The sequence below is a fragment of the Hemitrygon akajei genome, chromosome 19 (assembly GCF_048418815.1).
Source record: "Hemitrygon akajei chromosome 19, sHemAka1.3, whole genome shotgun sequence".
In the NCBI taxonomy this organism is placed as follows: Eukaryota; Metazoa; Chordata; class Chondrichthyes; order Myliobatiformes; family Dasyatidae; genus Hemitrygon; species Hemitrygon akajei.
The window spans coordinates 49107943-49132429 of NC_133142.1; the positions used below are offsets into that span (position 1 = coordinate 49107943).

General features: G+C 42.4%; 1 protein-coding gene across 9 annotated transcripts in view; it reads right to left on the bottom strand.

Moving 5' to 3' along the window:
* The window catches only part of itpr1b (inositol 1,4,5-trisphosphate receptor, type 1b), a 532858-nt gene that overhangs the window by 357691 nt on the left and 150680 nt on the right, over positions 1-24487 (bottom strand). For 6 of the 9 annotated variants that reach the window (XM_073072453.1, XM_073072461.1, XM_073072456.1 and 3 more), the window contains exons 5-12: positions 23971-24057; positions 21602-21760; positions 20116-20214; positions 19152-19235; positions 14354-14500; positions 12367-12471; positions 12234-12278; positions 2798-2952 (exon numbers count right to left, since the gene is read on the bottom strand). In XM_073072453.1, the coding sequence (XP_072928554.1) occupies positions 2798-2952; positions 12234-12278; positions 12367-12471; positions 14354-14500; positions 19152-19235; positions 20116-20214; positions 21602-21760; positions 23971-24057 (881 nt within the window). The remainder of the gene's footprint in view (positions 1-2797; positions 2953-12233; positions 12279-12366; positions 12472-14353; positions 14501-19151; positions 19236-20115; positions 20215-21601; positions 21761-23970; positions 24058-24487) is intronic. The other 3 variants (XM_073072460.1, XM_073072457.1, XM_073072455.1) reach the window with 1 other exon arrangement.

A 24487-nucleotide genomic window follows, 5' to 3' on the forward strand; every position in this document is an offset into this window, starting at 1 on the left:
GGATTTCCAGAAGGTGTTCAATAAGGTGCCACATAAAAGACAAGATGAGGATGCATACAGTTGGAGGTGATGTGTTAGCATGGGTAGAGGATTGGTCAACTACTAGAAAGCAGAGTTGGGATCAGTGGTGAACAGTGTGCCACAGGGGTCGGTGCTGGGCCTGCAACAGTTCACAATATACATTAGTGATCTGGAAGAGGGGGACCAAGTGTAGTGTATCCAAGTTTGCTGATGATACTAAATTGAACAGAAAAGCAAACTGTGCATTGGATACGGAGAGTCTGCAGAGAGAGATAGATAGGTTAAGTGAGTGGGCAAAGGTCTGGCAGATGGAGTACAATGTTGATAAATGGAGATCATCCACTTGGAAGGAAAAATGGAAGATCAGATTATTATTTAAAGGGTAAAAAAAACTGTAGCATGCTGCTGTGTAGAGGGACTTGGGAGTGCTTGTGCATGAATCACACAAGTTTAGGATACAGGTGCAGCAGGCTATCAAGAAGGCAAATGGAATTTTGGCCTTCATTGCTAGAGGGATTGAATTTAAGAGCAGGGAGGTTACGCTGCAACTGTACAGGATACTGGTAATGCCACACCTGGAGTACTGTGTGCAGTTCTGGTCTTTTAACTTAAGGATATACTGACTTTGGAGGCGGTTCACCAGGTTGATTACAGGGTTGGGGCGGGGGGGGGGGGGGTTTAGACTACAAGGAGAGATTGAGTCACCAGGGACTGTACTTGCTGGAATTCAGAAGAATGAGAGGATATCTTATAGAAATATGAAAAACTATGAAAGGGATAGATAAGATAGAGGCAAGGAAGTTACTTCCACTGGTAGGTGAGACTAGAACTAGGGGACATAGCCTCAAGATTCAGGAGAGCAGATTTAGGACAGAGATGAGGAGGAACTGCTTTTCCCAGAGAGTGGTGAATCTGGAATTCTCTACCCAATGAAGCAGTGGAGGCTACTTCAGTAAATATATACAAGACAAAGTTGGATAGATTTTTGCATAGTAGGGATATGAAGGGTTTTGAGGAAAAGGCAGATAGGTGGAGACGAGTCCATGGCCAGATCAGCCATGATTTTATTGAATGGTGGCGCATGCTCGATGGGCTAGATGCCGACTCCTGCTCCATTTTCCTATGCTTTCATGTTCTTTAAACCGAGCGTCACTTACTGAGATTACACCATTGACACACCAGGATTACACAAGTGGGTGAGAAAATTCAAGTAGTGGTGGAGCCCCGAGACCAAAGAACATGTCACAGTTGCAGTCCCTTTTAGGTTTTGTTAATTACGACAACAGGTAGCTGGCCCGGAAGAGATTCTAATGATCCAGAAATCTGAAACCCTGTTCCCTGCATCAATTCCTCAGCCACGCATTTATCTGCCAAATCATCCTATTCTTACCCTCACTGATCACTACTCCAGAGGTCCTGCTTTTCAGTTTTCTGCCCAACTCCCTATATTCTCTGTTCAACACCCCTTCCCTTTTGTTTCCTATGTTTCCTTCCAACATGTACCAGCTGTTCACCCAATCTGAGGCATCCTGACTCTGGCACCTGGGAGGCAACATACCATCCCGGTATCTCCTTCACATCCACAGAGCCTGCTTTCTGCTCCTCTAATCAGGGGAACCCCCCCCCACCACAGGGCCAGACTCAATGTGAGAGACCTGATCACTACAGCTTCTCCCAGTGGGTCGACCCCTCCCAAACAGCATCCAAAATGGTATATTTTACATTGAGGAGACTGACCACAAGTGTACTCTGCTCTGGGTGCCTATTCCCCTTTACTCTCCTGACAGTCACCCACGTATCTCTTTCCTGCAACTAAGCTTCCCTGTCGCTCCTGCTGATCACATCCTCACTTTCCCGTATGAGAATCAGAATCAGGCTTATTATCACCAGCATGTGATGTGAGATTTGTTCACTTAACAGCAGCAGTGCAATGCAATACATAATCCAGCAGAGAGGAAAAAAATAATAATAAAATAAAAATAATAATAATAAATCAATTACATATATTGAATAGATTAAAAAGGTACAAAAGCAAATACTGCATTTTTTTAAAAAAAAAGTGAGGTACTGTCCAAAGATTCAATATCCATTTAGGAATCGAATGGCAGAGGGGAAGAAGTTGTTCCTAAGTCACTGAGTGTGTGCCTTCAGGCTTCTGTACCTCCTACCCGATGGTAACAGTGAGAAAAGGGCATGCCCTGGGTGCTGGAGGTCCTTAATAATGGACGCTGCCTTTCTGAGACACCACTCCCTGAAGATGTCCTGGGTACTTTGTAGGCCAGTCACCAAGATGAAGCTGACTAGATTTACAACCCTCTGCAGCTTCTTTCAGTCCTGTGCAGTAGCCCCTCCATACCAGACAGTGACACAGCCTGTCAGACAAAGGCATCCAGCTGCAGCTCCAGTTCCTTAACATGGTCTCTAAGGAGCTGGAGCTCAGTGCACTTCATGCAGATGCAGCTATCAGGAAGATTGGAGGTCTCTCAAATTTCCCACATCTCACACAAGGAACATACCACTACCTCTGGATCCATTCTCGGTTCACTAGCTATACGTGAAGAGGAAAAAAACTTAGCAGAAAGTCTTTAAACTTAGAACCTCCCAAACTTGTTGAACCAAAGCTAGACCACTCCAGCAATACCCCACTCATGTGATGGCCACTCTGCTTACACTTCCTTGCTTTTTATTGGCCCCAATAAAAATCTGAAAGCTCCTGAACTCTTAACCTCACACTGTGTCACCAACAAATGACCTTCAGCTTGCTGAAAAATCATACCTTGGAACGAGAGAGTCCCCTCTTTGGAGGGTGGTTGTGTCTAGTTCGAAGATGGAGGAGATGTGATTCCCCTCGGGCACCGACACCAGCACGTACATCACCTTCTCCTGGAAGCTGCGGATTCTGTTCCTCAATGCTTCCTGGTCAGAGTCAATCTGATGAAGACAATACATGCAAGAGTGTTAGATAAAAGGTTAAAGAACAGTACTAAATGGAACTTAATTTTCAATTACAAAGAATATTTACAATGCTTGCTCACTCATCTTCAACCAGCCTCTTAAAAGTTACTACCTTATAACTGGTAATACTTTATATTCAGGCATTGAAACATTTAGCCTTGAAAAATTAACCCCCCCATCTGGGAATCAACTAGTTGTCCCAGTTTAATCTGTAGTTGTCTTCTGTTAAAATTCCCAACACATTCCCAAAGTAGACATCAACAAATCACTGGCTGGCATGAAAGAACTAACTTCAAGCACTGGGTACTGGAGTGAAGGAAGTGAGTTGGTGTAATATGTATTCCAATGTGGATATTGTGCATGTTTTTTAATCTGTGAAGCACAACAATGGGGTTACCCTACCAGAAGGAGGAGCCACTGCTGGGCAATCTCATTGTCATGTACCATTTTGGCTTCATTATCTAGGAAACTCTGTGCTGGCATTGGAGAGGGTCCAGAGGAGGGTCACAAGAATGATGCCAGGAATGAAAATAATGTACAGGAAGGGCTTGATAGTGCTGGGCCGACACTCACTGGGGTTTCAAAGAATGAGGGAGATCTTATTAAAACCTGTTGAATATTGAAAGGCCTAGATAGAGTGGACATGGAGAGGATATTTCCTATAAGAGGGGTTTTTAGTACCAGAGGACATCATCTCAGAATATGAGGATGTCCTTTTAGAACAGAAATGAGGAGGAATTTCTTCAGCCAGAAGGAGGTGAATCTGAGGAATTCACTGTTACAGATGGCTGTGGGGGCCCAGTCACTGGGTACATTAGAGGTTGAGGGGTTCTTGATTGGCAAGGAAGTCCAAGGTTATGGGGAGACGCTGGAGAATAGAGTTGAGAGGAATAATAAATCAGCCATGATAGAATGGCAGAGCAGACTCGATAGGCCAAATGACTGAATCCTGCTCCGAGGTATGGTGAAGGGTGAACCCTTGCACGTTGCTTAGCTGCATCGCACCCTCTGTAATTGGAATATTGTATTCTGCCTTCACTTTACTGCCTGGATGTACTTGAGAATGGAATGAGCTGTCTGAATGGCATGCAAATAAAGTTGTGTGTCACTGTATCTCAGTACATGTGACAATAATAAACCATTTACAATAACAATCGTGTGCTTATAATTGAGTCATGGATAGGAAATGGATGGAATACCGATGTGTTGCCTGTGATTACCCAGAAAAGTAGTAAGGGAGAGCTATTTCATGCAATCTTTTGGTACATGTCATCCAATGCTGGGTTAGTGGAAACCTATCCACTAACAACTTTTACCAAAGGAAATGACACATAATAGTTGAAAAAGCAAAATTTATAGACTGCTCAGGAGGAGTAAATTATTTCCACAGTTCCTTGAAAGGAATAACATTGGGACAAATTACCTTGTGCAATTCCAACACAAAATCCACCACAAAGAAAAAGTGGTTGAGCACCAGCCAGAAAATTGCAGATGGCAGTCGGGTGAACTTGCTAGGTTTTGAATCTGAGTGGCTTGGAACTCAAAAGGGAGTTGTCTTTTCAGTCCAACCTGGCAAGGATGATTAATTCCAACATTTTTGACAGAGTTTACAATGGGAAACAGTGGAATAGAGATTTGCCAGAATGGAAATACTCAGAGGCATCTTTTCACCCTGCTCACACCCTGTCAGATTTGACAGTTCAGAACAAGGAGAGATTGTGGCACCATACTTGTAGACAAGTTGGCAGTTTTAAAATATTTTGTAAAGAATAACTGGCAAAAAAAAATGTTATTTAGGATTAGCACCAAATATGTATGGATGAGAATGATAGAAAAAAACAGATTCTAGTCTGTGATTGGACTACCAGAATTGGATTCTGCATTAGCAGATTTGATCATTTGAAACTATGTTGATGGCAACGACAGTATTTAAATAACATCTAAACTAAAAAGCAGGAAATAAAATGGAAATTGGAAATGGGATCTGACAAAATGCTTCATGCAATTTGAGTGTTGTTTATATATCTACCTTTTAACCCTGATACAGTCTATGTAAATCAATGTGCAACTTGTATCACTTCAATAAGGGGTTGGGTTATGGAGGGGAGATGAGGAACAAATCGGAAAACAAGGATAAAACTAAAAAGTTCTGAAGGAGGAGCAAAGAAAAGTCGATATTACCCACTAAAATGTAATAATATGATGTGAAACAAATTTTCCAACTCCTACTCCCCCTCCCCCTCCCCCCCCCCCCCCCCACCCCCAGGAAGTACAGTGGCTACATTACACTTACAAGAATATTTCCTCGGATTTGTTTAGGAATTCATGGAGAAGTTTCACATTTTCTATCTCAGGACAACACCTTCTCTGCAACTATACACACACTACATTCTAGTATAGAATTCCACAGGGTTCAATCACTGTCGTTTTCTATCCCACCAATTAACATCAGATCTTGCTCATTTTTACCAATTCCTTGAAAAGCCATTCTCATCACTCACCCCAAGCATTTCTGACAAATTTTAACTGGGGGGGATATTATTGTGGAGAATAATTCAGGTGGTGTTTGGACTACCAGTGACAAATATGGTCTGAAGTCAGTGTTTCTGAAAGCACTTTACCCTTTGCCCTAAGAAAGTATTTGAACATTCAGCCATCTGGAAGATCAGTCTCACAGTGAAGCCAGGAATTCCAAGATCAATGCTGTCATAATATTTCAACTGTCAAATATCAACTGATTCCATTTAAACAAGTTTCCCAATTTAATCCAGTGCAATTACTTCAACCTTCTCAAGGACAGTCATATGATGGGCTGTGACTTGTTAGTTAATATCAAGCATGAGATCAATTTGATATGCATCTGTTATGACAACAGCCAGACAGTATCCATTTCTTATGACATTCCTTAATATCCAATTCTTGCAAACTTCTCTGAAACACCATAAAGGATAAATAGAATGTTATTATTATCTATTTGACATTTTATTTATTCTACTAAAGTAACTTCTAAAAGATGAATGTATTATTATGGTTTTTTTTTAAAAAAACACACATTTGACCTCATCAAGCCAAGTGGAAAACAGAAAAATTCCTATCAGGTTTATCACTGCTCAGCTTGCTCTTCAATACAGGAAGATTATTGAATCCCACAGTGCAAGGGCATTTTTATTTAATCAAAGGACTTGTTTAAGTATTCATGGTGAAACTTGCTAGAACAAGAATAATGATTGTTTCTACCTTGGGATACCAGGTCACTGCCCTCGAATTATCCTGATAACCGTCACATGGCCCGAGAGGCACATGAGAAATATCGGAACCAAGCCAAAGTACAAAGGAAGTGCTTGGGTAAAAAGCTGTTTATAAGGAAAGCATTTAAAAGGGAATAGGAAATAAACTACATGTTTTAAGAAGGGAAATGGAAAAGCAATTAGACCCCCTGAGGCAAAGGTGGCAAAGGAAACTGCTCCATGAGATTCTGCATTTAGGGTTGGGCTGGTCATGGGAGGGCAAAGTGCTTGAGACTTTAGGAAGCTAGCAGCAAAAACTCATACCAGTGCACAATAGTACACATGCAGCAGAAACACAAGGAGATGGAGTACCTGATGGTCTAGTTTCATGGCAACCGCCTTTCCCTCAATGTCAGAAAAGAGTCACAGAGCACTCTAATGCATTTACTTCCTCAGAAAGATAAAGAAAATTGGCATCCTTCTTTCCCCCTCACACATTCTATAGATTCAAAGAAAACATTTTGTCCAGATACACCACAAGTTGGTATGGCAACAGCTCTTGTACCCAAGATCACAAGAAATTAGTGTTCTAGATACAGCTTCATCTATCATGAAAAACCAGACTCCCTCAATGAACACAGCTGACAACTTTTTATGCCTTCGAAAAGCAACCAAAATATTCAAAATGCCCTCACACATCCTGGTTATTCATCCTTTTCTCCCCTTCCATTACAGAAGATAAAAACTTCAAAACACTCACCATTAGTCTCACAGGCAGCTTCTATCCTGCTCTTATCAGATTCTTGAACATATTTTTTGCACAATAAAGATGAGCTCTTGACCTCCCAACGTTCCTTGACATGACCCTTGCACTTTATTTGTCTACCTGCACTGCAATTTCTCTGTAAGTAACACTATATTTTGCATTCTGTTACTGCTTTCTCCCTTTGTACTACCCTGACACATGGATATTTTGAAATAATCTGCAGGCATAGCAGGTAAATCAAAGATGCCTTTCTATTGCATGGCGTACATGTGACAATGAACCAATTTCCAATTTAGTCCTTTACTTTAAAATTATTCCTTTGTCCAATGTTCATACAAATGAGCAAAAATAAAAATCAAAATCCTAACTAATGCACACAAATTGATTGAGCAGTGAGAAGAGAGCATGGCCTGGATGGCTGAGAATCCTTGGCGATGGATGCTGCGTTCCTACGATGACGCTTAATGTAGATGTGCTCAACGGTGCGAGGACTTTACCTGTATTGGACTGATCTGTATGCACTACTTTTTAATAGGCATTTCCACTCAAGGACATTAGTGTGCCCATACTAGTCCATGATTCAACCAATCAGTATACCCTCCACCATGCATCTACAGAAGTTTATCAAAGTTTTAGATTGTATGCCTAACTTTTTGCAAACTTCTGGGAAAAGACATTGTCATACTCTCTTTATAACATTCATGCAAGGTCAGATTGTGCCTCAGTTTAACATCAAACCTTTAAAGTAGCACATTCAATGCTATCGATCAATCAGTCCCCCCCACATCAATCATATCTCTGGAGTAGTACAACAGTTTAGACCCTCCCCCTCCCAAAAAAATCTGTTTGTACACACAGATATTCCATTCAGTGCTCCCTGCTGCTACAGGTCTGGCACCAAGAGCTTTGACATCACATCTTTATTCATATAATGTCATATCCGGAATGGTTATCCTATGCCTGTAATTTGCAGAGGATCCTTCACCAGAGGAATCACAAGGGTCTTGCTATCATGAACTGGGGATAATCAAATATGGGCAATATCTTCTTAATGTACACCTCACTATATATTTGTCATGGATTTGTACAATATTGTCTGCTTCCACTGCATTTTCTCTTCATTCCATTATCACTTTTCTTTGTACTGAACGTATTCATGCAGTTGGTAATAGTAAAGATGCATGTCCAATTGGAGAAACTAGCTTTCTCCCTGCTGCCAAGTAATATCCTATTTCTGTCAGAAATCACCTTAAAATCCTGTAACCACTTGGAACAAATTATTTTGGTTGTTTTATGTCTAACCAGATGAGCAATGCTATTTCCATGTTGAAGATGCCATCAGATTTCTGCAGGATTCATTCACGTGTATGGAGCAGCTGAAGAACAGCTTTTTGAAGATGCGTGAAGACTAAATGTTCAAGCGAGCACGAGCATCAGAGCAAGAAAGAGCAACTGCTCCTCCTGCTGCTCAAATGACATCATTCACCAGCAGTGGAATCTGAGGCACCAGCCTCCCCAGCATTCATGACACCTTCAAAAAGGTGGCATCCAGCATTAAGGACCCCATCGCCCGGGACAAGCCCTCTTCTCACTTCTATCATCGAAGTAGAGGTGACAGAAGTCATACAACTCTACATTTCAGAACAGCTTCTTCCCCTCTTCCATGAGATTTCTGAATGGACAATGAACCCATGAGCATTACCCCAGCATTTTCCCCTCCCTTTTCACACTACTCATACATTTTATTTTGATGTATTCTTAGTGTAATTTACAATTTTCATCATTGTGTACAACACTGTACTACTGCTGCAAAACAACAAATTTCACGACATACTTTATGCCAGCGATATTAAACATGATTCTGATTCTCTATGGGGTAGTGTGGGTTTAGTACTTTTTTGGGGGATTATATGGGTCAGCACAACATGGAGGGCTGAAGGGCCTGTACTGTGCTGTAGTGTTCTATGGTTCTAAGAAGTCAGGAAGTGGGTTAAACTTTGGGAATTGCAGTTCCTGACTACCAGGTAGGAAATCCAACTGGCCAATATGGACATTGAATTACAATGTGACTTCACTGGCTCCAACTGATTGATTGACACACTGGTGTAATCTTTCAAGAGGAAAATAATTTGAGACTTCCAAGTCTGGGAATCTCGGTGAGCCTGCTGGAAAAGTCCAAGTCCCACTGTCTGTGAATCCATAAGTCTGCTGGAGACTGAAGGCTAAAGACCGTCTGTATTGGGGTTAGAGGTCTGTATGTGGGTAGGCTGAGGGAGGAACAACCTGAAATTGCTTGGCTGTTATTGCTTTGCCACTTGCTATGCTCTGTTCTGTGTTACTTGGCCAGGCGTGAAGGGACACGCTAAGTTGGCACTGGAATACGTGGTGACATTTGCTGGCTGCCACAGGCACAATCCAAAGTTATGTTGGTTGTTAATGTAAATTACACATTTCACTCAAAGTTTTGATGTATGTCTGATAAATCTGAATCTGAAATCACACTGCCAACCCATGTCACAGTATCAGGAACTAGTACCTTTCAAAAGGTACATCACACCCTTTTACCCAATATGCCAGTAAAATCCATCCAAACACTTCAGAACTATCACACTTGCATTTAAGTAACTGATGCGGAGGACTGGGTTACTTTCTTTATTTTTGAAGACAAAATGGGGATAGATTGGTAGCCGGGAGGAGTGGAGGTGACAGATTCAAACCTGGTAGTTTTCTATGTCACCTTCCTGCTACCTGTATACGAGTAGAATGTATACTAAGCACCATACAAAATGCTGGAAGAACTCAGCTGGTCAGGCAGCATCAACGGAAATGAATGAAGTCAACATTTTGGGGCGAGACTCTTCAGGATTGAAAAGGAAGAGGGGAGACACCGGAATAAAAAGATGGGGGGAGGGCCTGTAAGTAAAGGTAGTGGCCATTTGATTCATCAGCTTGAGGGGATATGCAGAATGATGAAATCTGAAAGGAGAGTATGATGGAGCATGGAAGAGAGTGAGGGAAGTGGGGAGGGCAACTGATGGGAGGTGGATGGTCCACTCCCCCTTATATTGCTTACTATTAAAGTACACACTATGTGCTTAGTTTCGTTCCCAGTTTAAAGTATACCATTTAGATCATTTCATGTCTCCACAACTTCACACTTTAAGCTTCAGTAGCCACGCATCCTTCTGCTGCTCTAGATTTCCCTTCGCCTTCCCACATTGTTACCAGTATTCTCACAGATAGTGACATTTCCAAGTTTATATCCTCTGCAAACTTTGTAATGACATATTTTTGATCATATTGAAGCACGTGAAAGGCAATGTCCTGGTAAGAGTCATCTAGGAGGGGCTTTAGAATCAGTGACCTGCAGAAATCTCTCACACAGGAGGAGGCTCAATGACCACATCAGCCAGGAGTGGACTCCAGGTTTGGTCAGAACAATCTCAGCATGGAAACATGCCCCCTGACCCCTGCCAACCATCAACCACCTAACTACACAAATCCCATTTTATTTACATTTCTGTCAGCCCCAAGAAACTATCACTCATCTACATGTCAGGGGCAACTCACAGTCACCAATTAACTGAACAATCACACACATTTTGAGATGAGAGAGGGGAATCTGGAGGAAGCCCATGCGGTCACAGGAGAACGTGCAGACTCTACATTCGAAACACCAGTGGTCAGAATTGAATGCGAGATAGTTGCACTGTGATTCAGCTTCCCAGCTCTTACCTTTGTGTGCATCTAGTCTCAAACGTGTAAGTTTCTGCGTCCATCACCCTTTCAGGCTAGAATACTAACTCTTCCCCCCCACCCCCCCCCCCCCCCTCACACTATCTTCTCATGACTGCATATTCTCTGCTTACCAATTCTCAGCCAAATCATTATCTATACCATCACACCAGAGTCAAGTTATAACTAACAAACACAAGAGACTTGGCAGACGAAATGCAGAGCAACACAAAAAATGTGAAGCAACTCAGCAGGTCGGGCAGCTTCTGTGGAGAGGAATAAAGAGTCACCGTTTTGGGTCAAGTCTCTTCATCAGGACTGGAAAAGGAGGAGGAAGAAGCCAGAATCAACAAAGTATGTGGGATTGTGAGATCCTCTTTACATTGTTTGTTTGTAACTTCTCATAACCTTTATACCTTGCACTTATTGCTGCCACAGAACAACTAATTTCATGATATATGCTTGTGATAACAAAGCTGACTCTGAATCATTTTATATTTCATAATATCACCAACTGGACAATGAACGTAATGCTCTCTATTACTTCAAGGAGCTAAAGCAATTTGATTTCAAAAATAAAATTAGTATTGGCTATGACTCATTAACCTGTTCTTTCCTCCCTTCATGACAAATGATCTTCATCCTGTATTACTGCCCCTGAAAATTATGCCTGTCATCAGCAACCCTATAGTTGGCAGCTAATATTTTGGCAAAAAGCTTTCAGCTGTAGCAACTTCTCCCAATATCTGCAGGTTAACTTCAACAGGAAATACAGTGAATGGAGGACGAGTATGGACAGATTTTGTGCACAAGGAAACCTCACACTTGTCTGGATTTATTTCCATCTGCCAGTCCTCCGTCCTTACTGTCAACGAATTAATATCTTATGATATCACTTGACAACTTTCCTCACGATCCACAACTTTGCCACTTTTCATACCACTGCAAATTTACTAATCATCCCACCTACATTTTTGCTCAAGTTTATCTCAAATGTCCCAGCACTGATCCCAACAGAACATCACAAGACTTCTGGGTAGAAGAACACACCCGACCACAACTATCCATGGTCTGTGACCAAGTCAGTTTTGAACTGAATCTACCATATCTCCATGGATATCATGGATATCTTCTGATCGCCCTGGCATAAGGGATCCTTGAATGTTTTAATGAAGTTCTTGCATTCTACACCCTGAACAATCATTACCTTCACCTCAAAAACTCAATCAAGTTTCTACGACATCACCTCCCTGCAACCAAATGTAGTTTCTGTGAAGTAGTCTGGTGTATAGGAAAATAGAAACTGCACTTAATTGCTAAGGACTGCTGGGGGAGGGGAGCAGGTGGGAATGTGGGTATGGCAAAATGGGATTAGTGCAGGATCAGTGCAAAAAGGTGCTTGATGGTTGGCGTGCACTCTGAGCCAAAGCAGCCACTCCCATACCGTTTGACTCTGAGGCCACTCCAAAGAACCCAGTGTTTAAAATGCCTTACTCCCTTGCCACTTCAGTGATGTGAACTTCACTTACCGATGATCGTGATTCCTGACACTCCTCCTGGTAATCTGGGTTGGCCTAAAGAAAAACAATTCACTATTAGATCTCGCAGAGGAGGTCCTAACTTCGTTAAAATTGAGAAGTTCAAAGTAAAAGAAACACTCACATCACCAACCTCAGCAGCCAAATAGTTGCCCGTGGCCAAGTGCTTGAACCGGAAGAGACTGTTCCAGTGCCCAGCACCGCCACGACAAGGGTCATGTTGAACAACCTACAAATACAACGAAGACACACACAATTTTAGGCCTTTTTTCTGAATCCTTCCCTTTCGGTATGTGTAATGCAAGCACAAATGGAATGCAGAACAGACTGCAATATCCACCTAACTGGGAAGCAGCTTTGCAATAGGGTGAGATTCCTGAAGGAGAGAGATTACAATGATAACACTTCAAAACTACACACTGCAAACCTTTTCTTTTGATAATTGGTGTGACACCCCCCCCCCCCCCCACCCCCGTACAGCAATAACTAGAACCAGACATTTTCAGTAATTGTTGATCAGTCCTGCACGTCGGTTTGGAGGAATTTTGGGCCATTACTCCTTCAACTCTGGGATGTTGGTGGGTTTCCTTGCACGAACTGCTTGCTTCAGGTCCTTCCACAACATTTCTATGGGATTAAGGTCAGGACTTTAACTCAGTCATGCCAAAACATGTGTTTTCTTCTTTTAAAACCATTCTGTTGATTTACTCTCGTCTTTTGGATAATGGTCCTGTTGCATCATCCAACCTCTATTCAGCTTCAGATGACAGACTGCTACCCTGACATTTCCATGGAAAATGTCTTGACAATTTTGAATTCTTTGTTCCCTCAACAATTGCAAGCTGTCCAGGCCCTGAGGCAGCAAAGCAGCCCCAAACCATGATGCTCCTTCCACCATGCTTCACCATTGGGATGAGGTTTTGGTGTTGGTATGCAATGCCCTTTTCCCTCCAAACATAGCAATGTGCATTTCTGGCAAAAAGTGCAAACTTTTGTCTCATCTGTCCACAGAACATTGTCCCAGAAGTGGTGTGGAACATCCAGGTAAGGCTTTTGCAAACTTGAGACATCTTTTTTGGAGAGTAGTGGCTTCCTCCATGGTGTCCTCCCACAAACACCATTCTTGTTCAATGTTTTTCTTATTGTGGACACATGAACAGAGACTTTAGCAAGATCTGGCGATTTCTGTAGGTCTTTTGCTGTAACCCTTGGGTTCTTTTTCACCTCCAACATTGCACGTTGTGCCCTTGGTGTGATCTTTGCCGGATGCCCATTGCTAGGGAGAGTAGCAACAGTACTGAGTTTCCTCATTTGTTGACAATTTCTCTTACTGTGGACTGACGGACACTCAAGTCTTTAGAAATGCTTTCGTAGCCTTTTCCAGCTTTATGCATCTCTACAATGCTTCTTCTAAGATCCTCTGGAAGTTGTTTTTAATCGAGGCATGGTGCATATAAACAGATCTTTCTTAAGAAGACCAGGCTCTAGACCAGGAAGACCAGGAAGTAATCTGACTTGTGTGTCTTTTTCTAATATGGCAGGGCACACATACTTTTTCCAACAAATACACGTAATATTGGATCATTTATCTCAATAAACAAATGAACAAGTATAAAGTTTTGTGTTTTTTTTATTAGATTGGATTCCCTTTATCTAGTTTTAGGACTTGCGTGAAGATCTGATCATATTTTAAGTCATTTTATGCAGGGATAGAGAAAATTCTACAAGGTTCACAGAATTTCTAGCACCACTGTAAACTGAATGACCACTTCATAAAGAGGTGGGGAACTAGTGAAACAGGGTGCCATCATGTGGTAAACGTGCAAGATTATATATTAGATCTTGCACTCTTTTTGTGTTTATACTGGCCTTGCCTGAATTGGAAGGAACCACCATTGACAAAGAGAAACTGGACCCTTGATCACAGCAGTTCATTAGTGTCTGGGATTCTGTTGGCACCTGGAAACTAAGTTGTGGTGGAAAAGGATTTTGTTCATTATGCAAGGTCCATATTAGGACTTGTCAGACTTCAGTTTAGTCCTGCGCTGATATTTCCTTGTGCAAATGTCACTTTACCACTGCAAGCCCCGGTTTTAAACACTGTGCCATACCTCGACTTCCCACAATGCCTTGGAACTGGTTGCTGATGTGGCAGACTGCCTCCCTGTGGTCCGGAGGAATACATACTGCTTCTTCCGATATTCGTCACAAGTGAGAAACTTCTCTTGTTCAGCATGAAACAGTCTCACAACATCACCCTACGACGGAAATTAAAACAAAAGCAGCATTGGTTAATAACATACTACCCTGGACAAAAACCCTGCTTATTCACAGTTGATAAAGTCATCTTGAGAAGACCAGAGGAACAGAGGATGAAAGCTTTCTAGAACCGAGACAGTTAAGGTGGAATCGACTCTATCATATGGCGCCTGACATATACATCTGTATATATGGCGCCTTGTCGAGCAGCATCAACCTTCTGTCTATGCCCAAAGGAAATCTAAGCTGTCAGTGCCATACCAAACATTCTCAATAGTAAAGGATGTGCGTCCGTGGTAGATAGAAAGGGATGGATTATGTCCTACCCTCCACCCCACCCACCTGAGAACATTCATTAATCTTGTCTTTTGTCTCGTACAGAAGGCAGGAAGAGCCACTTCCTGGTACAGTCGGTCCTCCTTATCCGCAGATTCCGCATGCGCGAATTCAACCAACCGCGAATCGCGAAAACCCGGAAGTGCTCTTCCAGCAGTTGTTGTTCAAGTATGTACAGACTTTTTTTCTTGTCATTATTCCCTAAGCAATGTAGTATGACAACCATTTTACATAGCATTTACATTGTATTAGGTATTTATAAGTAATCTAGAGATGATTTAAAGTATACGGGAGGATGTGCGTGGGTTATCGTGCATTGGAATCGAAAAAAATCAGAAGTTCTCTGACTAAGTAAGTTGGAACAGGTACATCCGATATTATTTAGCATCAGTTAGTCAAACATTTGTCTTAGTATATAGTATATATTTTACCTTTCTACGCATATTAAACACTTAAGAACATATGTTTCGCCGCCGGGCTCGGGAACGGAAGTTCTCGGGACTCGGGACAGATCGCTCCCTAGTGTGCTCTCCACCATGCCGGGTTGATGTGGAGGATCAAAAACTCAAAACCCCAAAACCTAATAATTAAACCACTGTGTTGCTTAGTAATAATTGTAGCTTTCATTGGGGCAGAGCCTTTCTCACTTTATCCTTTAAAATTGTTCCGATCGTTGACCGACCTAGCCTAGCGCTTTTCCAATGACCAATGGTGTTTCACCTCTTTCCGATCGCTTTATTATTTCCACTTTTTTTTCCAATCGTGATCGTGATTATTTTCGTGAACAGAAACACTGCGCATTCAGAGCTCTGGCGCCGGGGTCCTAATGTCCACCGCACTGAGACATGTTAAATAAGGTCTGGGGTTCTGTTGGATCCTAATGTCCACCGCACTGAGACAGGTTAAATAAGGTCTGGGGTTCTGTTGGATCCTAATGTCCACTGCACTGAGACAGGTTAAATAAGGTCTGGGGTTCTGCTGGATCCTAAGGTCCCCGATTGAGACAGGTTGAATAAGGGACTTGAGCATCCGCAAATTTTGGTATCCGCGAGGGGTCCCGGAACCAATCCCCTGTGAATAAGGAGGGCCGACTGTATATTGTGAAGATATGCCTCCTGTGAAATGGGAAACGATCTAGCTCTTGGACACTATGAAGGTGCATTTCACCCTTCAATGCACCACTACAGCTTTTGGCCAGTTGAGGCCATGTGTTTAAGATCAAGTCCTCAAAGCTAGCAAAGTGGTTTATTTTAATAGGGCAGCAGAGATCGATATAATATACACTCCTCCTATAAAATCATGAAGACATCTCATCACTCTTTTTCAGGATTTGGAGAAATCCATGGATTCCCACAGACAGCAAGCAGCACTTCAGCTGGAGAATTAGAGCCCTAGATTATGATTTTCCTGTTTATTTTAAGCATTTGTGGAAACTCTACTGAATTATTCTAATAACAACAGGCTCATAGGCTCCCTACAGTGCCCATTGGAGAGGGTAGGTCGGGCAAAATGTACCAGGTGCTGGGCAAAGAAATGTGGCCGTGTGAAAGCTACAGCAAGGCAAGGGTTAAACAGCCCAGCCAAGAACCATCTTTTAAGAAAGTTCTTCGAAGAGCATAGCTTCCCTTTGCTCAGCAGGATATCGGAGCCATTTGTATATGGAGACATGGCAAGTTGTAGCAGAAGGATGTAGGCCACACACACACACCCACCCCATAGGGTGCTTCATGAGCATAGGTTGCTAAGCTTGCAGTTTCAATTGATTTTTCACGCATGTATTGTGAATGACGAGTGATCTTGCGACATACAAGGTTATTAATTGTTCAATATCCATAACTGCCAGTCAAGTCTGTGTAACAATTTCATTTCTCTGATCAGACCAGAACAGTGTGGTGACAGAGGGAATGCTGTTCTCCTTGTGTAGAAGTAAATAAAGTGTGATTGAAGAACAAGTGTGAGTTTTCAGAGACCACTTCATCACCAATGTCAACTGCCCCCAGCACATGACATTCTCAATTCTGTTCAGTTTCAAGTCCTATCTCATGGGCTGGAGCACAAACTGTGGTTGATGATGCACCATATGAACTCTGACACTGCCCTCTTTTAGACAAGGCACCAAATTGGAGGTCTTGCGCAAGCTCTTACATACCACCACAAGGTTTCTGTCCCGCATCCTGGTGACATCTATCACCACTTCAAAAATGGATTATATGCTCCTTATCTCATTGCACTGACCATCCGCTGGACTCTGTTCTGGTCACAGTTTGATCAGACTGCAGAGACTAAGCTGCAAAAGATGACTAACTGAAGAAATTCTGGGCTGTCCCAAGATCCTAGGTCCAAATAGTACAAATACTACATTCAGTCAAGCAAGTCTGTGTTAACTACTCCTTCACACTATTCTGATTATATTCTTCCTGCACTCCTTTCATCTAATGCCAGATTCTACCACCTAGTTACTAGGGACAATTTACAAGACCAATTAACCTACCAATCTGCATATTTTGGGATGTGGGAGTAAGGGGAGAGCACCTGGGGATACCCATGTGGTCACAGGGGGAATTGCAGAATTTCACAGCTACCAGCAGAGATTAGGATCAAAGCCAAGTTGCAGAAGCTGTGAGGCACCAACCAGCCCCATTGTGCTGCTCCGAAATAGAACCGAGAGCCTTCTGTTCAGACCATGAAGCAGAGGAGAAGAATTAGGCCATTCGACCCATCAAGTCTGCTCCACCATTCCCATCACAGCTGATTTATTATCGATCTCAACACCACTTTCCTGTCTACTCCTCATAATCTTTGACGCACTTACTAATCAAGAACTTATCAACCTTCAAGTTTAAATATACCCAATGACCTGGCCTCCACAGCCATCTGTGGTAATGAATTTCATAGATTCACCACCCTTGTGGCTAAAGAAATTCCTCATCTTTGTTATCACTGTGCCCTCTGATCCTAGGCCCCCACTCCCCACCCCCCAATGGCACTATAATAAACATCCTCTCCACATCCACTCCGTCTAGGCCTTGCAACTTTCAATAGGTTTCAATGTGACTTCTCCCCACCCACTCCACATTCTTAACTGAGTACAATTGCTACTCATACATTAAACCTTTCATTCCTGGGATTATTATTTTTGAATTGTGCAGCAGATAGGATCTGGAATTCCAGGACAACGGTAACAATGTCCACCAGTGCTCCTTGCTTTGCATCGACCACACAGTCAGTAAAGGCCTGGGTTAGTCAGGCACGTAAAAGTACAAAGCCACCGATGCTGGAAATCTGAAATAAAAACAGAAATGCTGAAAACCCTCAGCAGGTCAGGCAGAAATACGGTACTTGATGTTCCAGCAGGAGCTGGGATATTAACTCTGTTTCCCTCCATTGAACCCTTGGGCTGGAATAACAATGCAGCCACTATCGAGTCTTATCATCCTAAATATATTAGGACGCAGAACAGCACAGCACAGGAAGGGGCCTTTTAGGTCGAAGATACCCGAGCCGAGTACGATGCCAGATTAAACTAATCCCATCAGCCTGCACATGACCCACGTCCCTCATTTCCCTGCACGTGCAATTCCCTGCCTACATCTCTCTTAAATGGCACGGTAACATCTGCTTCCACTACTTTCCTTTGCAGTACATTCCAGGCTTCTTCCACTCTCTGTATGGACAAGTTGCCCTGCACATCACCTTTACACCCCAAGTACTTGACATTTATACCTTGGTGGGGGGGGGGGGGGGGGGGGAGGGGGAGAAAAAGACACCATCTACACCACTCATAACTTTATACATTTCTGTTAAGTCTCCCCTCAGTCTCAGAAATTCCAGTGAAAACAAGCCAGGTTTGTTCAACCTCTTCCTACAGTTAATACTTACTAATCCAGGCAGCATCTTGGTGAACCTCTTCTCCACCATCTCAAAAGCCTCCATATTCCTTCACGTAAAGAGCAACTAGAACTGCACAAAATACTCCAAGTACAGCCTTACTAAAGTTTTATACAACTGCAACATGATTTTCTGACTATATTCAACCAATGAAACAAATGTGCCATACACCACTCTTATCTATAGTACTCGTATTGCTGTTTTAATCCATAAGCTATGGGAGCAGAATTAGGTCATTTGGCCCATCGAATCTGCTCCACAAGGAGTTATGAACTTGGACCTCAGGACTACATGAGAAAAATAGGTTGCTTGGACAACTTCAACAGCTCCTGCCAGGAGGCAAAGATAAATTCACACAATTTTCTTGAAGCCATTTGAGAATGTGTCACATGAATGTTTATATTACAAGCAGTGAAAGCAGCTCACCCCTTTCAAGATGTCTTCCTTATTGTCACTCCACTTCATGAACAGAACAATTTTCCAACTAGTGTTGCAATTCACAGAGTTAACCTGGAACAGACAGATGTAAGAAACTTTGATGTGGGTTTTTAAATGGAACAGTGAAATTGATTGCACTTGAAAGATTGTGCAAAATATCATTTCCAAATGATAGTGGATTGTTATTCAAGTTACAATTGGCTGAAACTTACTCTCCGGAATAGTGACATCTATGAGTCATTGACATGGAGTAAGTATTAGAATGGTAGTAGGAGTCCCAGCATTGCTCATCCAGTTGTCAGGAAACACTCACCTCAGCTTTCTCAAACTTGCCACATAAAATCTGTGTGCTCAATCAGTAACAGCAAGACATTTCCAGAATATGGGCGCCACAAATAATCAAGATACTTGCAAGTGAGGGCAACCACCGATAGAATCTGTTATCATCCCGGTTTGCCTAGTGCAAAGGTCCCCAAACTTTTTTTTTAAATGCCAAGGACCCTTACCATTAATCAAGGGGTCAGTGGACCTCGGGTTGGGAAGCACTGCTAATGTAACCTGTACTATTAGCACAGAAATCTTACTTGATAGCCCTCAAGAATCAGGAGGATGCAAGTTCTAGCCCTATACTTAGACATGAGCATTTAGTCCAGGTTGATATTCCAGTGCAGTACTGACTAAGTGCTACATCGGAGAGCTGTTCTTCAAATCAAATAATAAACTAGCTTGTTTCTTAGATTTACCTGCTGACTGATGTCTCCTGAATCATATGACATCTCTTAACAGTTAGGTACAAATTCTTCCCTCATCAGTCCCACTAAAGACACTAATACCTGATCTATCTGCTGGAGTCTTGTTTATATGTTTCGTACACAAAATAGCCACTGGATTATAGATAGTAGCCCATGAGATGCAGTGTCAACCTTACAATCAGAAAAATCTTTTTCCTTACCTCTTTACATCCAGGATTGTCAACCAATTCACAATTGCTGGCATGAAGTGGCTGGCCAGCATTAACTGGGTTCAGCACCACTTTATCTCCAATTACCACCTTGGGAAGGCAGGGTTTAAAAAAAAAGATAAATTGTTTAAGTCTGAAGATAGATTTCATTGCTTAAGCACATTTATTAAAAAAACAGATTTTCAACTCTGGCTCTTCGGACTAAAGGTTCTCTGAAATATGTCATTACACAAAGGTATTGAGTTGAACTGCAGTTTGCCTTTAATTTTGCCAGTTTTCCCCTTGTTTGGTCCATCAATACCAAATCTTTGAATAAAATTCTGAGTGGCCAGTGACATCTTAGGCCAATCAGACTTCAGGATGTTGTCAGAGTGCAGAGGCAGCAGTAACTCAAAAACACTGAAGTTCAACATTGCGATGGGAGCAAATGGCAATCAGGAGTGGGTCATCCCATCTCCTGAAAGCCACCACACACACATCACTGCCCCCAGAGAGACCACAGGTGCCTGGGTGATCAAAGCTGGAACCTTTGGGGCCTGCAGAGTCTTAATGAGCTAGAGCCAAGAGGGCGGCAAATGGAAGTCTGGTTTAAATACTATTTGTGACTTCCATACCATTTTTTTTTTGTAAAGATGGTCCAAATGTGACCAACAATAGCACAGAAGACCAGCTAATAGATGTACCGCCCTCGCAGCTCCATAGACCAGGGTTCAATCCTGAGCCTGTGTGGGGCTCTCTTATTCCCCTGAGCACATGCCTGTTTTAATCAGCCGCAGGAGTTTCCTCTCACATCCCAAAAGATGTGCAAGTTGGTAGGTTCCGTAGCTGCTGTAGATTGCCCTGAGTGCACAAGGACTGGTAGAATCTGGGGCATTTGATGGGAACTTGGGGAGAATAAAATGGGTTTAAGGTGGACTAGAGTATAAATGGGTGCTTGAATGGCTGAAGGATTTGATTCTAATCTCTTCCTCTCTCTGTGAACAGTACTCAATGAGAAAATTAAACCAATCCGAGGCCACATTGAAAGCAAACTTATGAGGAGGGAATCTCATGGAAACTGATCAAACACTGAAAGGCTTAGAGTGGATATTGAGAGGTTGTCCAATAGTGGGAGAGTCTAGGACCAGAGGGCACTGCCTCAGAATATGTACCTTTAGAACAGAGCTAACTAAGGTGGTGAGTCTGTGAAATTCATTGCCAGAGCTTGTTGTTGAAGCCAAATCATTGGGTATACTAAAAGCGGAGGTTGATAGGTTCTTGATTAGGAAGGGTGTCAAAGGTTACAGGGAGAGGGCAGGAGAATGGGTTTGTGAGGGATAATAAATCGGGCATGATCAAATAGCAGAGCAAATTCAATGGGTCAAATGGCCTAATTCTGCTTCTATGCCTTCGGGTCTTACAAATCCCATTGTCCCCACGGTGGTTTAAGGCAGTGTCACTCTGTACTTCACATTGCCTAGCCAAGTCTTCTACTTACACTGTCACCTATGGAACGCAGCTTGTAGAATGGCTGAATGTAGAACCAGGATCCCTCATTGCCGGCAGCATCCAGTGTAACTCTCATGGCATTCTTCTCCAGCAGGGCTGGCAGTCTCTTGTTCACAGTCAGGTACTTATTGCTTTTCAGGTGCAATAACTACAGAGTTACAAGGTCACGTTAGTGAATTCCCAACAGCACTGGCACGGACAGCTCTACTTCACTACTGGGGCCCATGAAACAGGACAGGGCCAAAATGGCACCAGAGACCAGGTTACCGATCAGACAGAGGATGGACGGACAACTGAAGGGTCAGACTTTTGCTAAACATGTAATATAGAGCAATATAATATTATATAAAGTAGTAACTCAGCCTTGGTCCAACTAAAAAGATTCAAGGAGTACAATGAATTCCTCCTCACCCTAACTGGACTGGGGAATTTTAGCAGCATAATTAACATTGCACTTGTCGCCTCACATCTAGTGTTGGAATCCAGAAAACTATCATAAAGTCCTTTTGACCTGACTGCAATGGTCAGGGGGGTAGCGAGGAAGAAAGAAGAATCTGATGACATTCTGTTTTAAAGCAATGCGCTGACCCCTCACAAGAGGTCAGCATGCTCAGAAAGTTTGTTAATTATAATGCTCGCTCATTGCGAATGGATCTGACAAGTCTGATATTGTAGGAGCTTGGAGTTAATTGTCACGAAATCAGGCACAGCTCCGGCTGTTGTCTTTAGTCGCAGGCAGGAGGCTGCACAAATAATGGACAGGAGAAACTAACTGGTCCATGTAACCTGTGCACCCATTTTACACATCTTTAGAGAAAGAAAAAGAAATAAAGTGTGCCTGTACAAGTGGTATTGTGTACCAAACATTACACATGTAAATAGTGGCCCAACTTATTTACTCCATATACAGAAATTACATTACACCAAGCCAATCTGTCACGTACAGTACACAAAACCAACCTTTTGTATACGTACAAGTCATTTCTAGAATAAGAGCTCTATGGGCAATCTATGCGAGGATTCTACAAATTAGAAATTCCTCTTTGATCCGTCTTTATGACAGTGTGATAAAAGATGGAAAAACCGTTTCACTGAACAGTCACATTATTGCAGATCCTGAGCTAGAAGCTCTGCCTGCTCCCACAGTGATCTGTGCTCTGTTGAAAGCTTGGTTTGACAAGTGTACTTGGCTGTTGCACCATTGCGCTCGTGTCCTGCTAATAAACAGCAGTTGAGCATTTACTGAATTAGAGGCCAGTCTAAGCAAGTGAACACATTGACTGTGATCGACCTGGACACAAGTTCACTATGATTCAGCACATTTGGATGGAAGTTACATTTTAATCCCAACTTGACTGACTTAATCTAGCAGGATTTCAGATCCTCACAGGTGATTCTAAGTTACTCATCCACATTTCTGAGATGTTACTTTATGTTTTTCCTTACACTGTACTTGTGCACATGACTATAAACTCAACTTGATTTCCCTTCCATCTACCATCCTCAACACAGCTAGGATGTAAACTGTGAAAATACTTACTAGAAGTAACACCCAGAAGAAAATGTACCATATCGTTAGATGAACAGTTGCAATTGCATTGAATCCCTTGCTCCAACCCCAAACTTAACAGGGATCTCATTAAAAATGGCAGGTCACTGATCCATAGAGACCTAATTACAGACTACCATGAGGATAGAGGAGTAAATGGTTGAGGGTGACAAATTTCTACTTGAAACTTGACAAAAGGAACTGGGGAATTTCACGCTAATTCACAGAGAATGGCACAGTGGATTTCAAGAGCTAAATAACCCTTGCTGATTAATCAGTAGATAAGGGAGCATTTTTTTTAAAAAGGCAAAATTTAAATAGTACCCATTATCAAGTTTCTGATCATGCCGAGCACTTTGAAACTGGTCTTAGACCTTTTACTGGCATGGTTGATGCATTTAGCATGGTCCATTTAAATTGGATTACCTATCCCTATTAAGGAAGCTATGTACAGATAAATCCATTAAAAAAAGCACTATTTAAATTAATCAAGCTAAATTGAAGCGTATTTTAAAATGTTTATTTTTACGACTGCACATCAACCTGTTTAAATGTGTCTGATCATTGGAGATGTAGAGGCAGTGGGAAAAGCCATCAGCAGCATATGCTGTAAAGTGCCATCACAACAGACTGGAGGCCGAGCCTCGGATTCCACTATCTTAATTGTATTAATGACACATACCACTTAGTGGGACTACAATGATTGCGATAGCTGTGGGCTACGAGGAGCTACATGGCCACGGCGCAAGAACAAGAGCACAATGGAAGCATGTTATGGGCACGACACCATCAACCTGGCTTGTACTTACCTGAATAACATTGCCGTACTGAATCACTGTGCCCAGTAACTTCCGGTTTTCCGATTCATTCTGCTTCTTCTCCAGATCGGAAGCATGCTGTGGAGACGGGTACAAGTATCAGTGACTGCCTCAACCCTTCGATTTAACCCAAACATACAATGGCTTGGACAGGTAACATACTAAAGCACACAAGCCAACCATCAAAAGTGCCATGGAAACTGTTGGCCAAACTGGAGGTAGGAAAAGTGAACTCTTGGACAGGTTTAGCTTTAACTACTTCCCTCAGAACCGTGAATTCCTTTGGCCAGTGACAACACAAAACCTCCTGAAAGTGCATTTAAATTTCAATAAATGAGAACTTTGAGTGGGTGGGTGGTAGGGAGAAAAGGGGCTTGTTTTCCTATTGCTCTGTTGTGGTTGCTTGCATTGTTCTGCTATTCATTGTGGGCATGTTATATTGACGCGAAATTGTGTGGCAACACTTACAGGCTGCCCCTAGCATATCCTGAGGTTACATTGGTTGTGA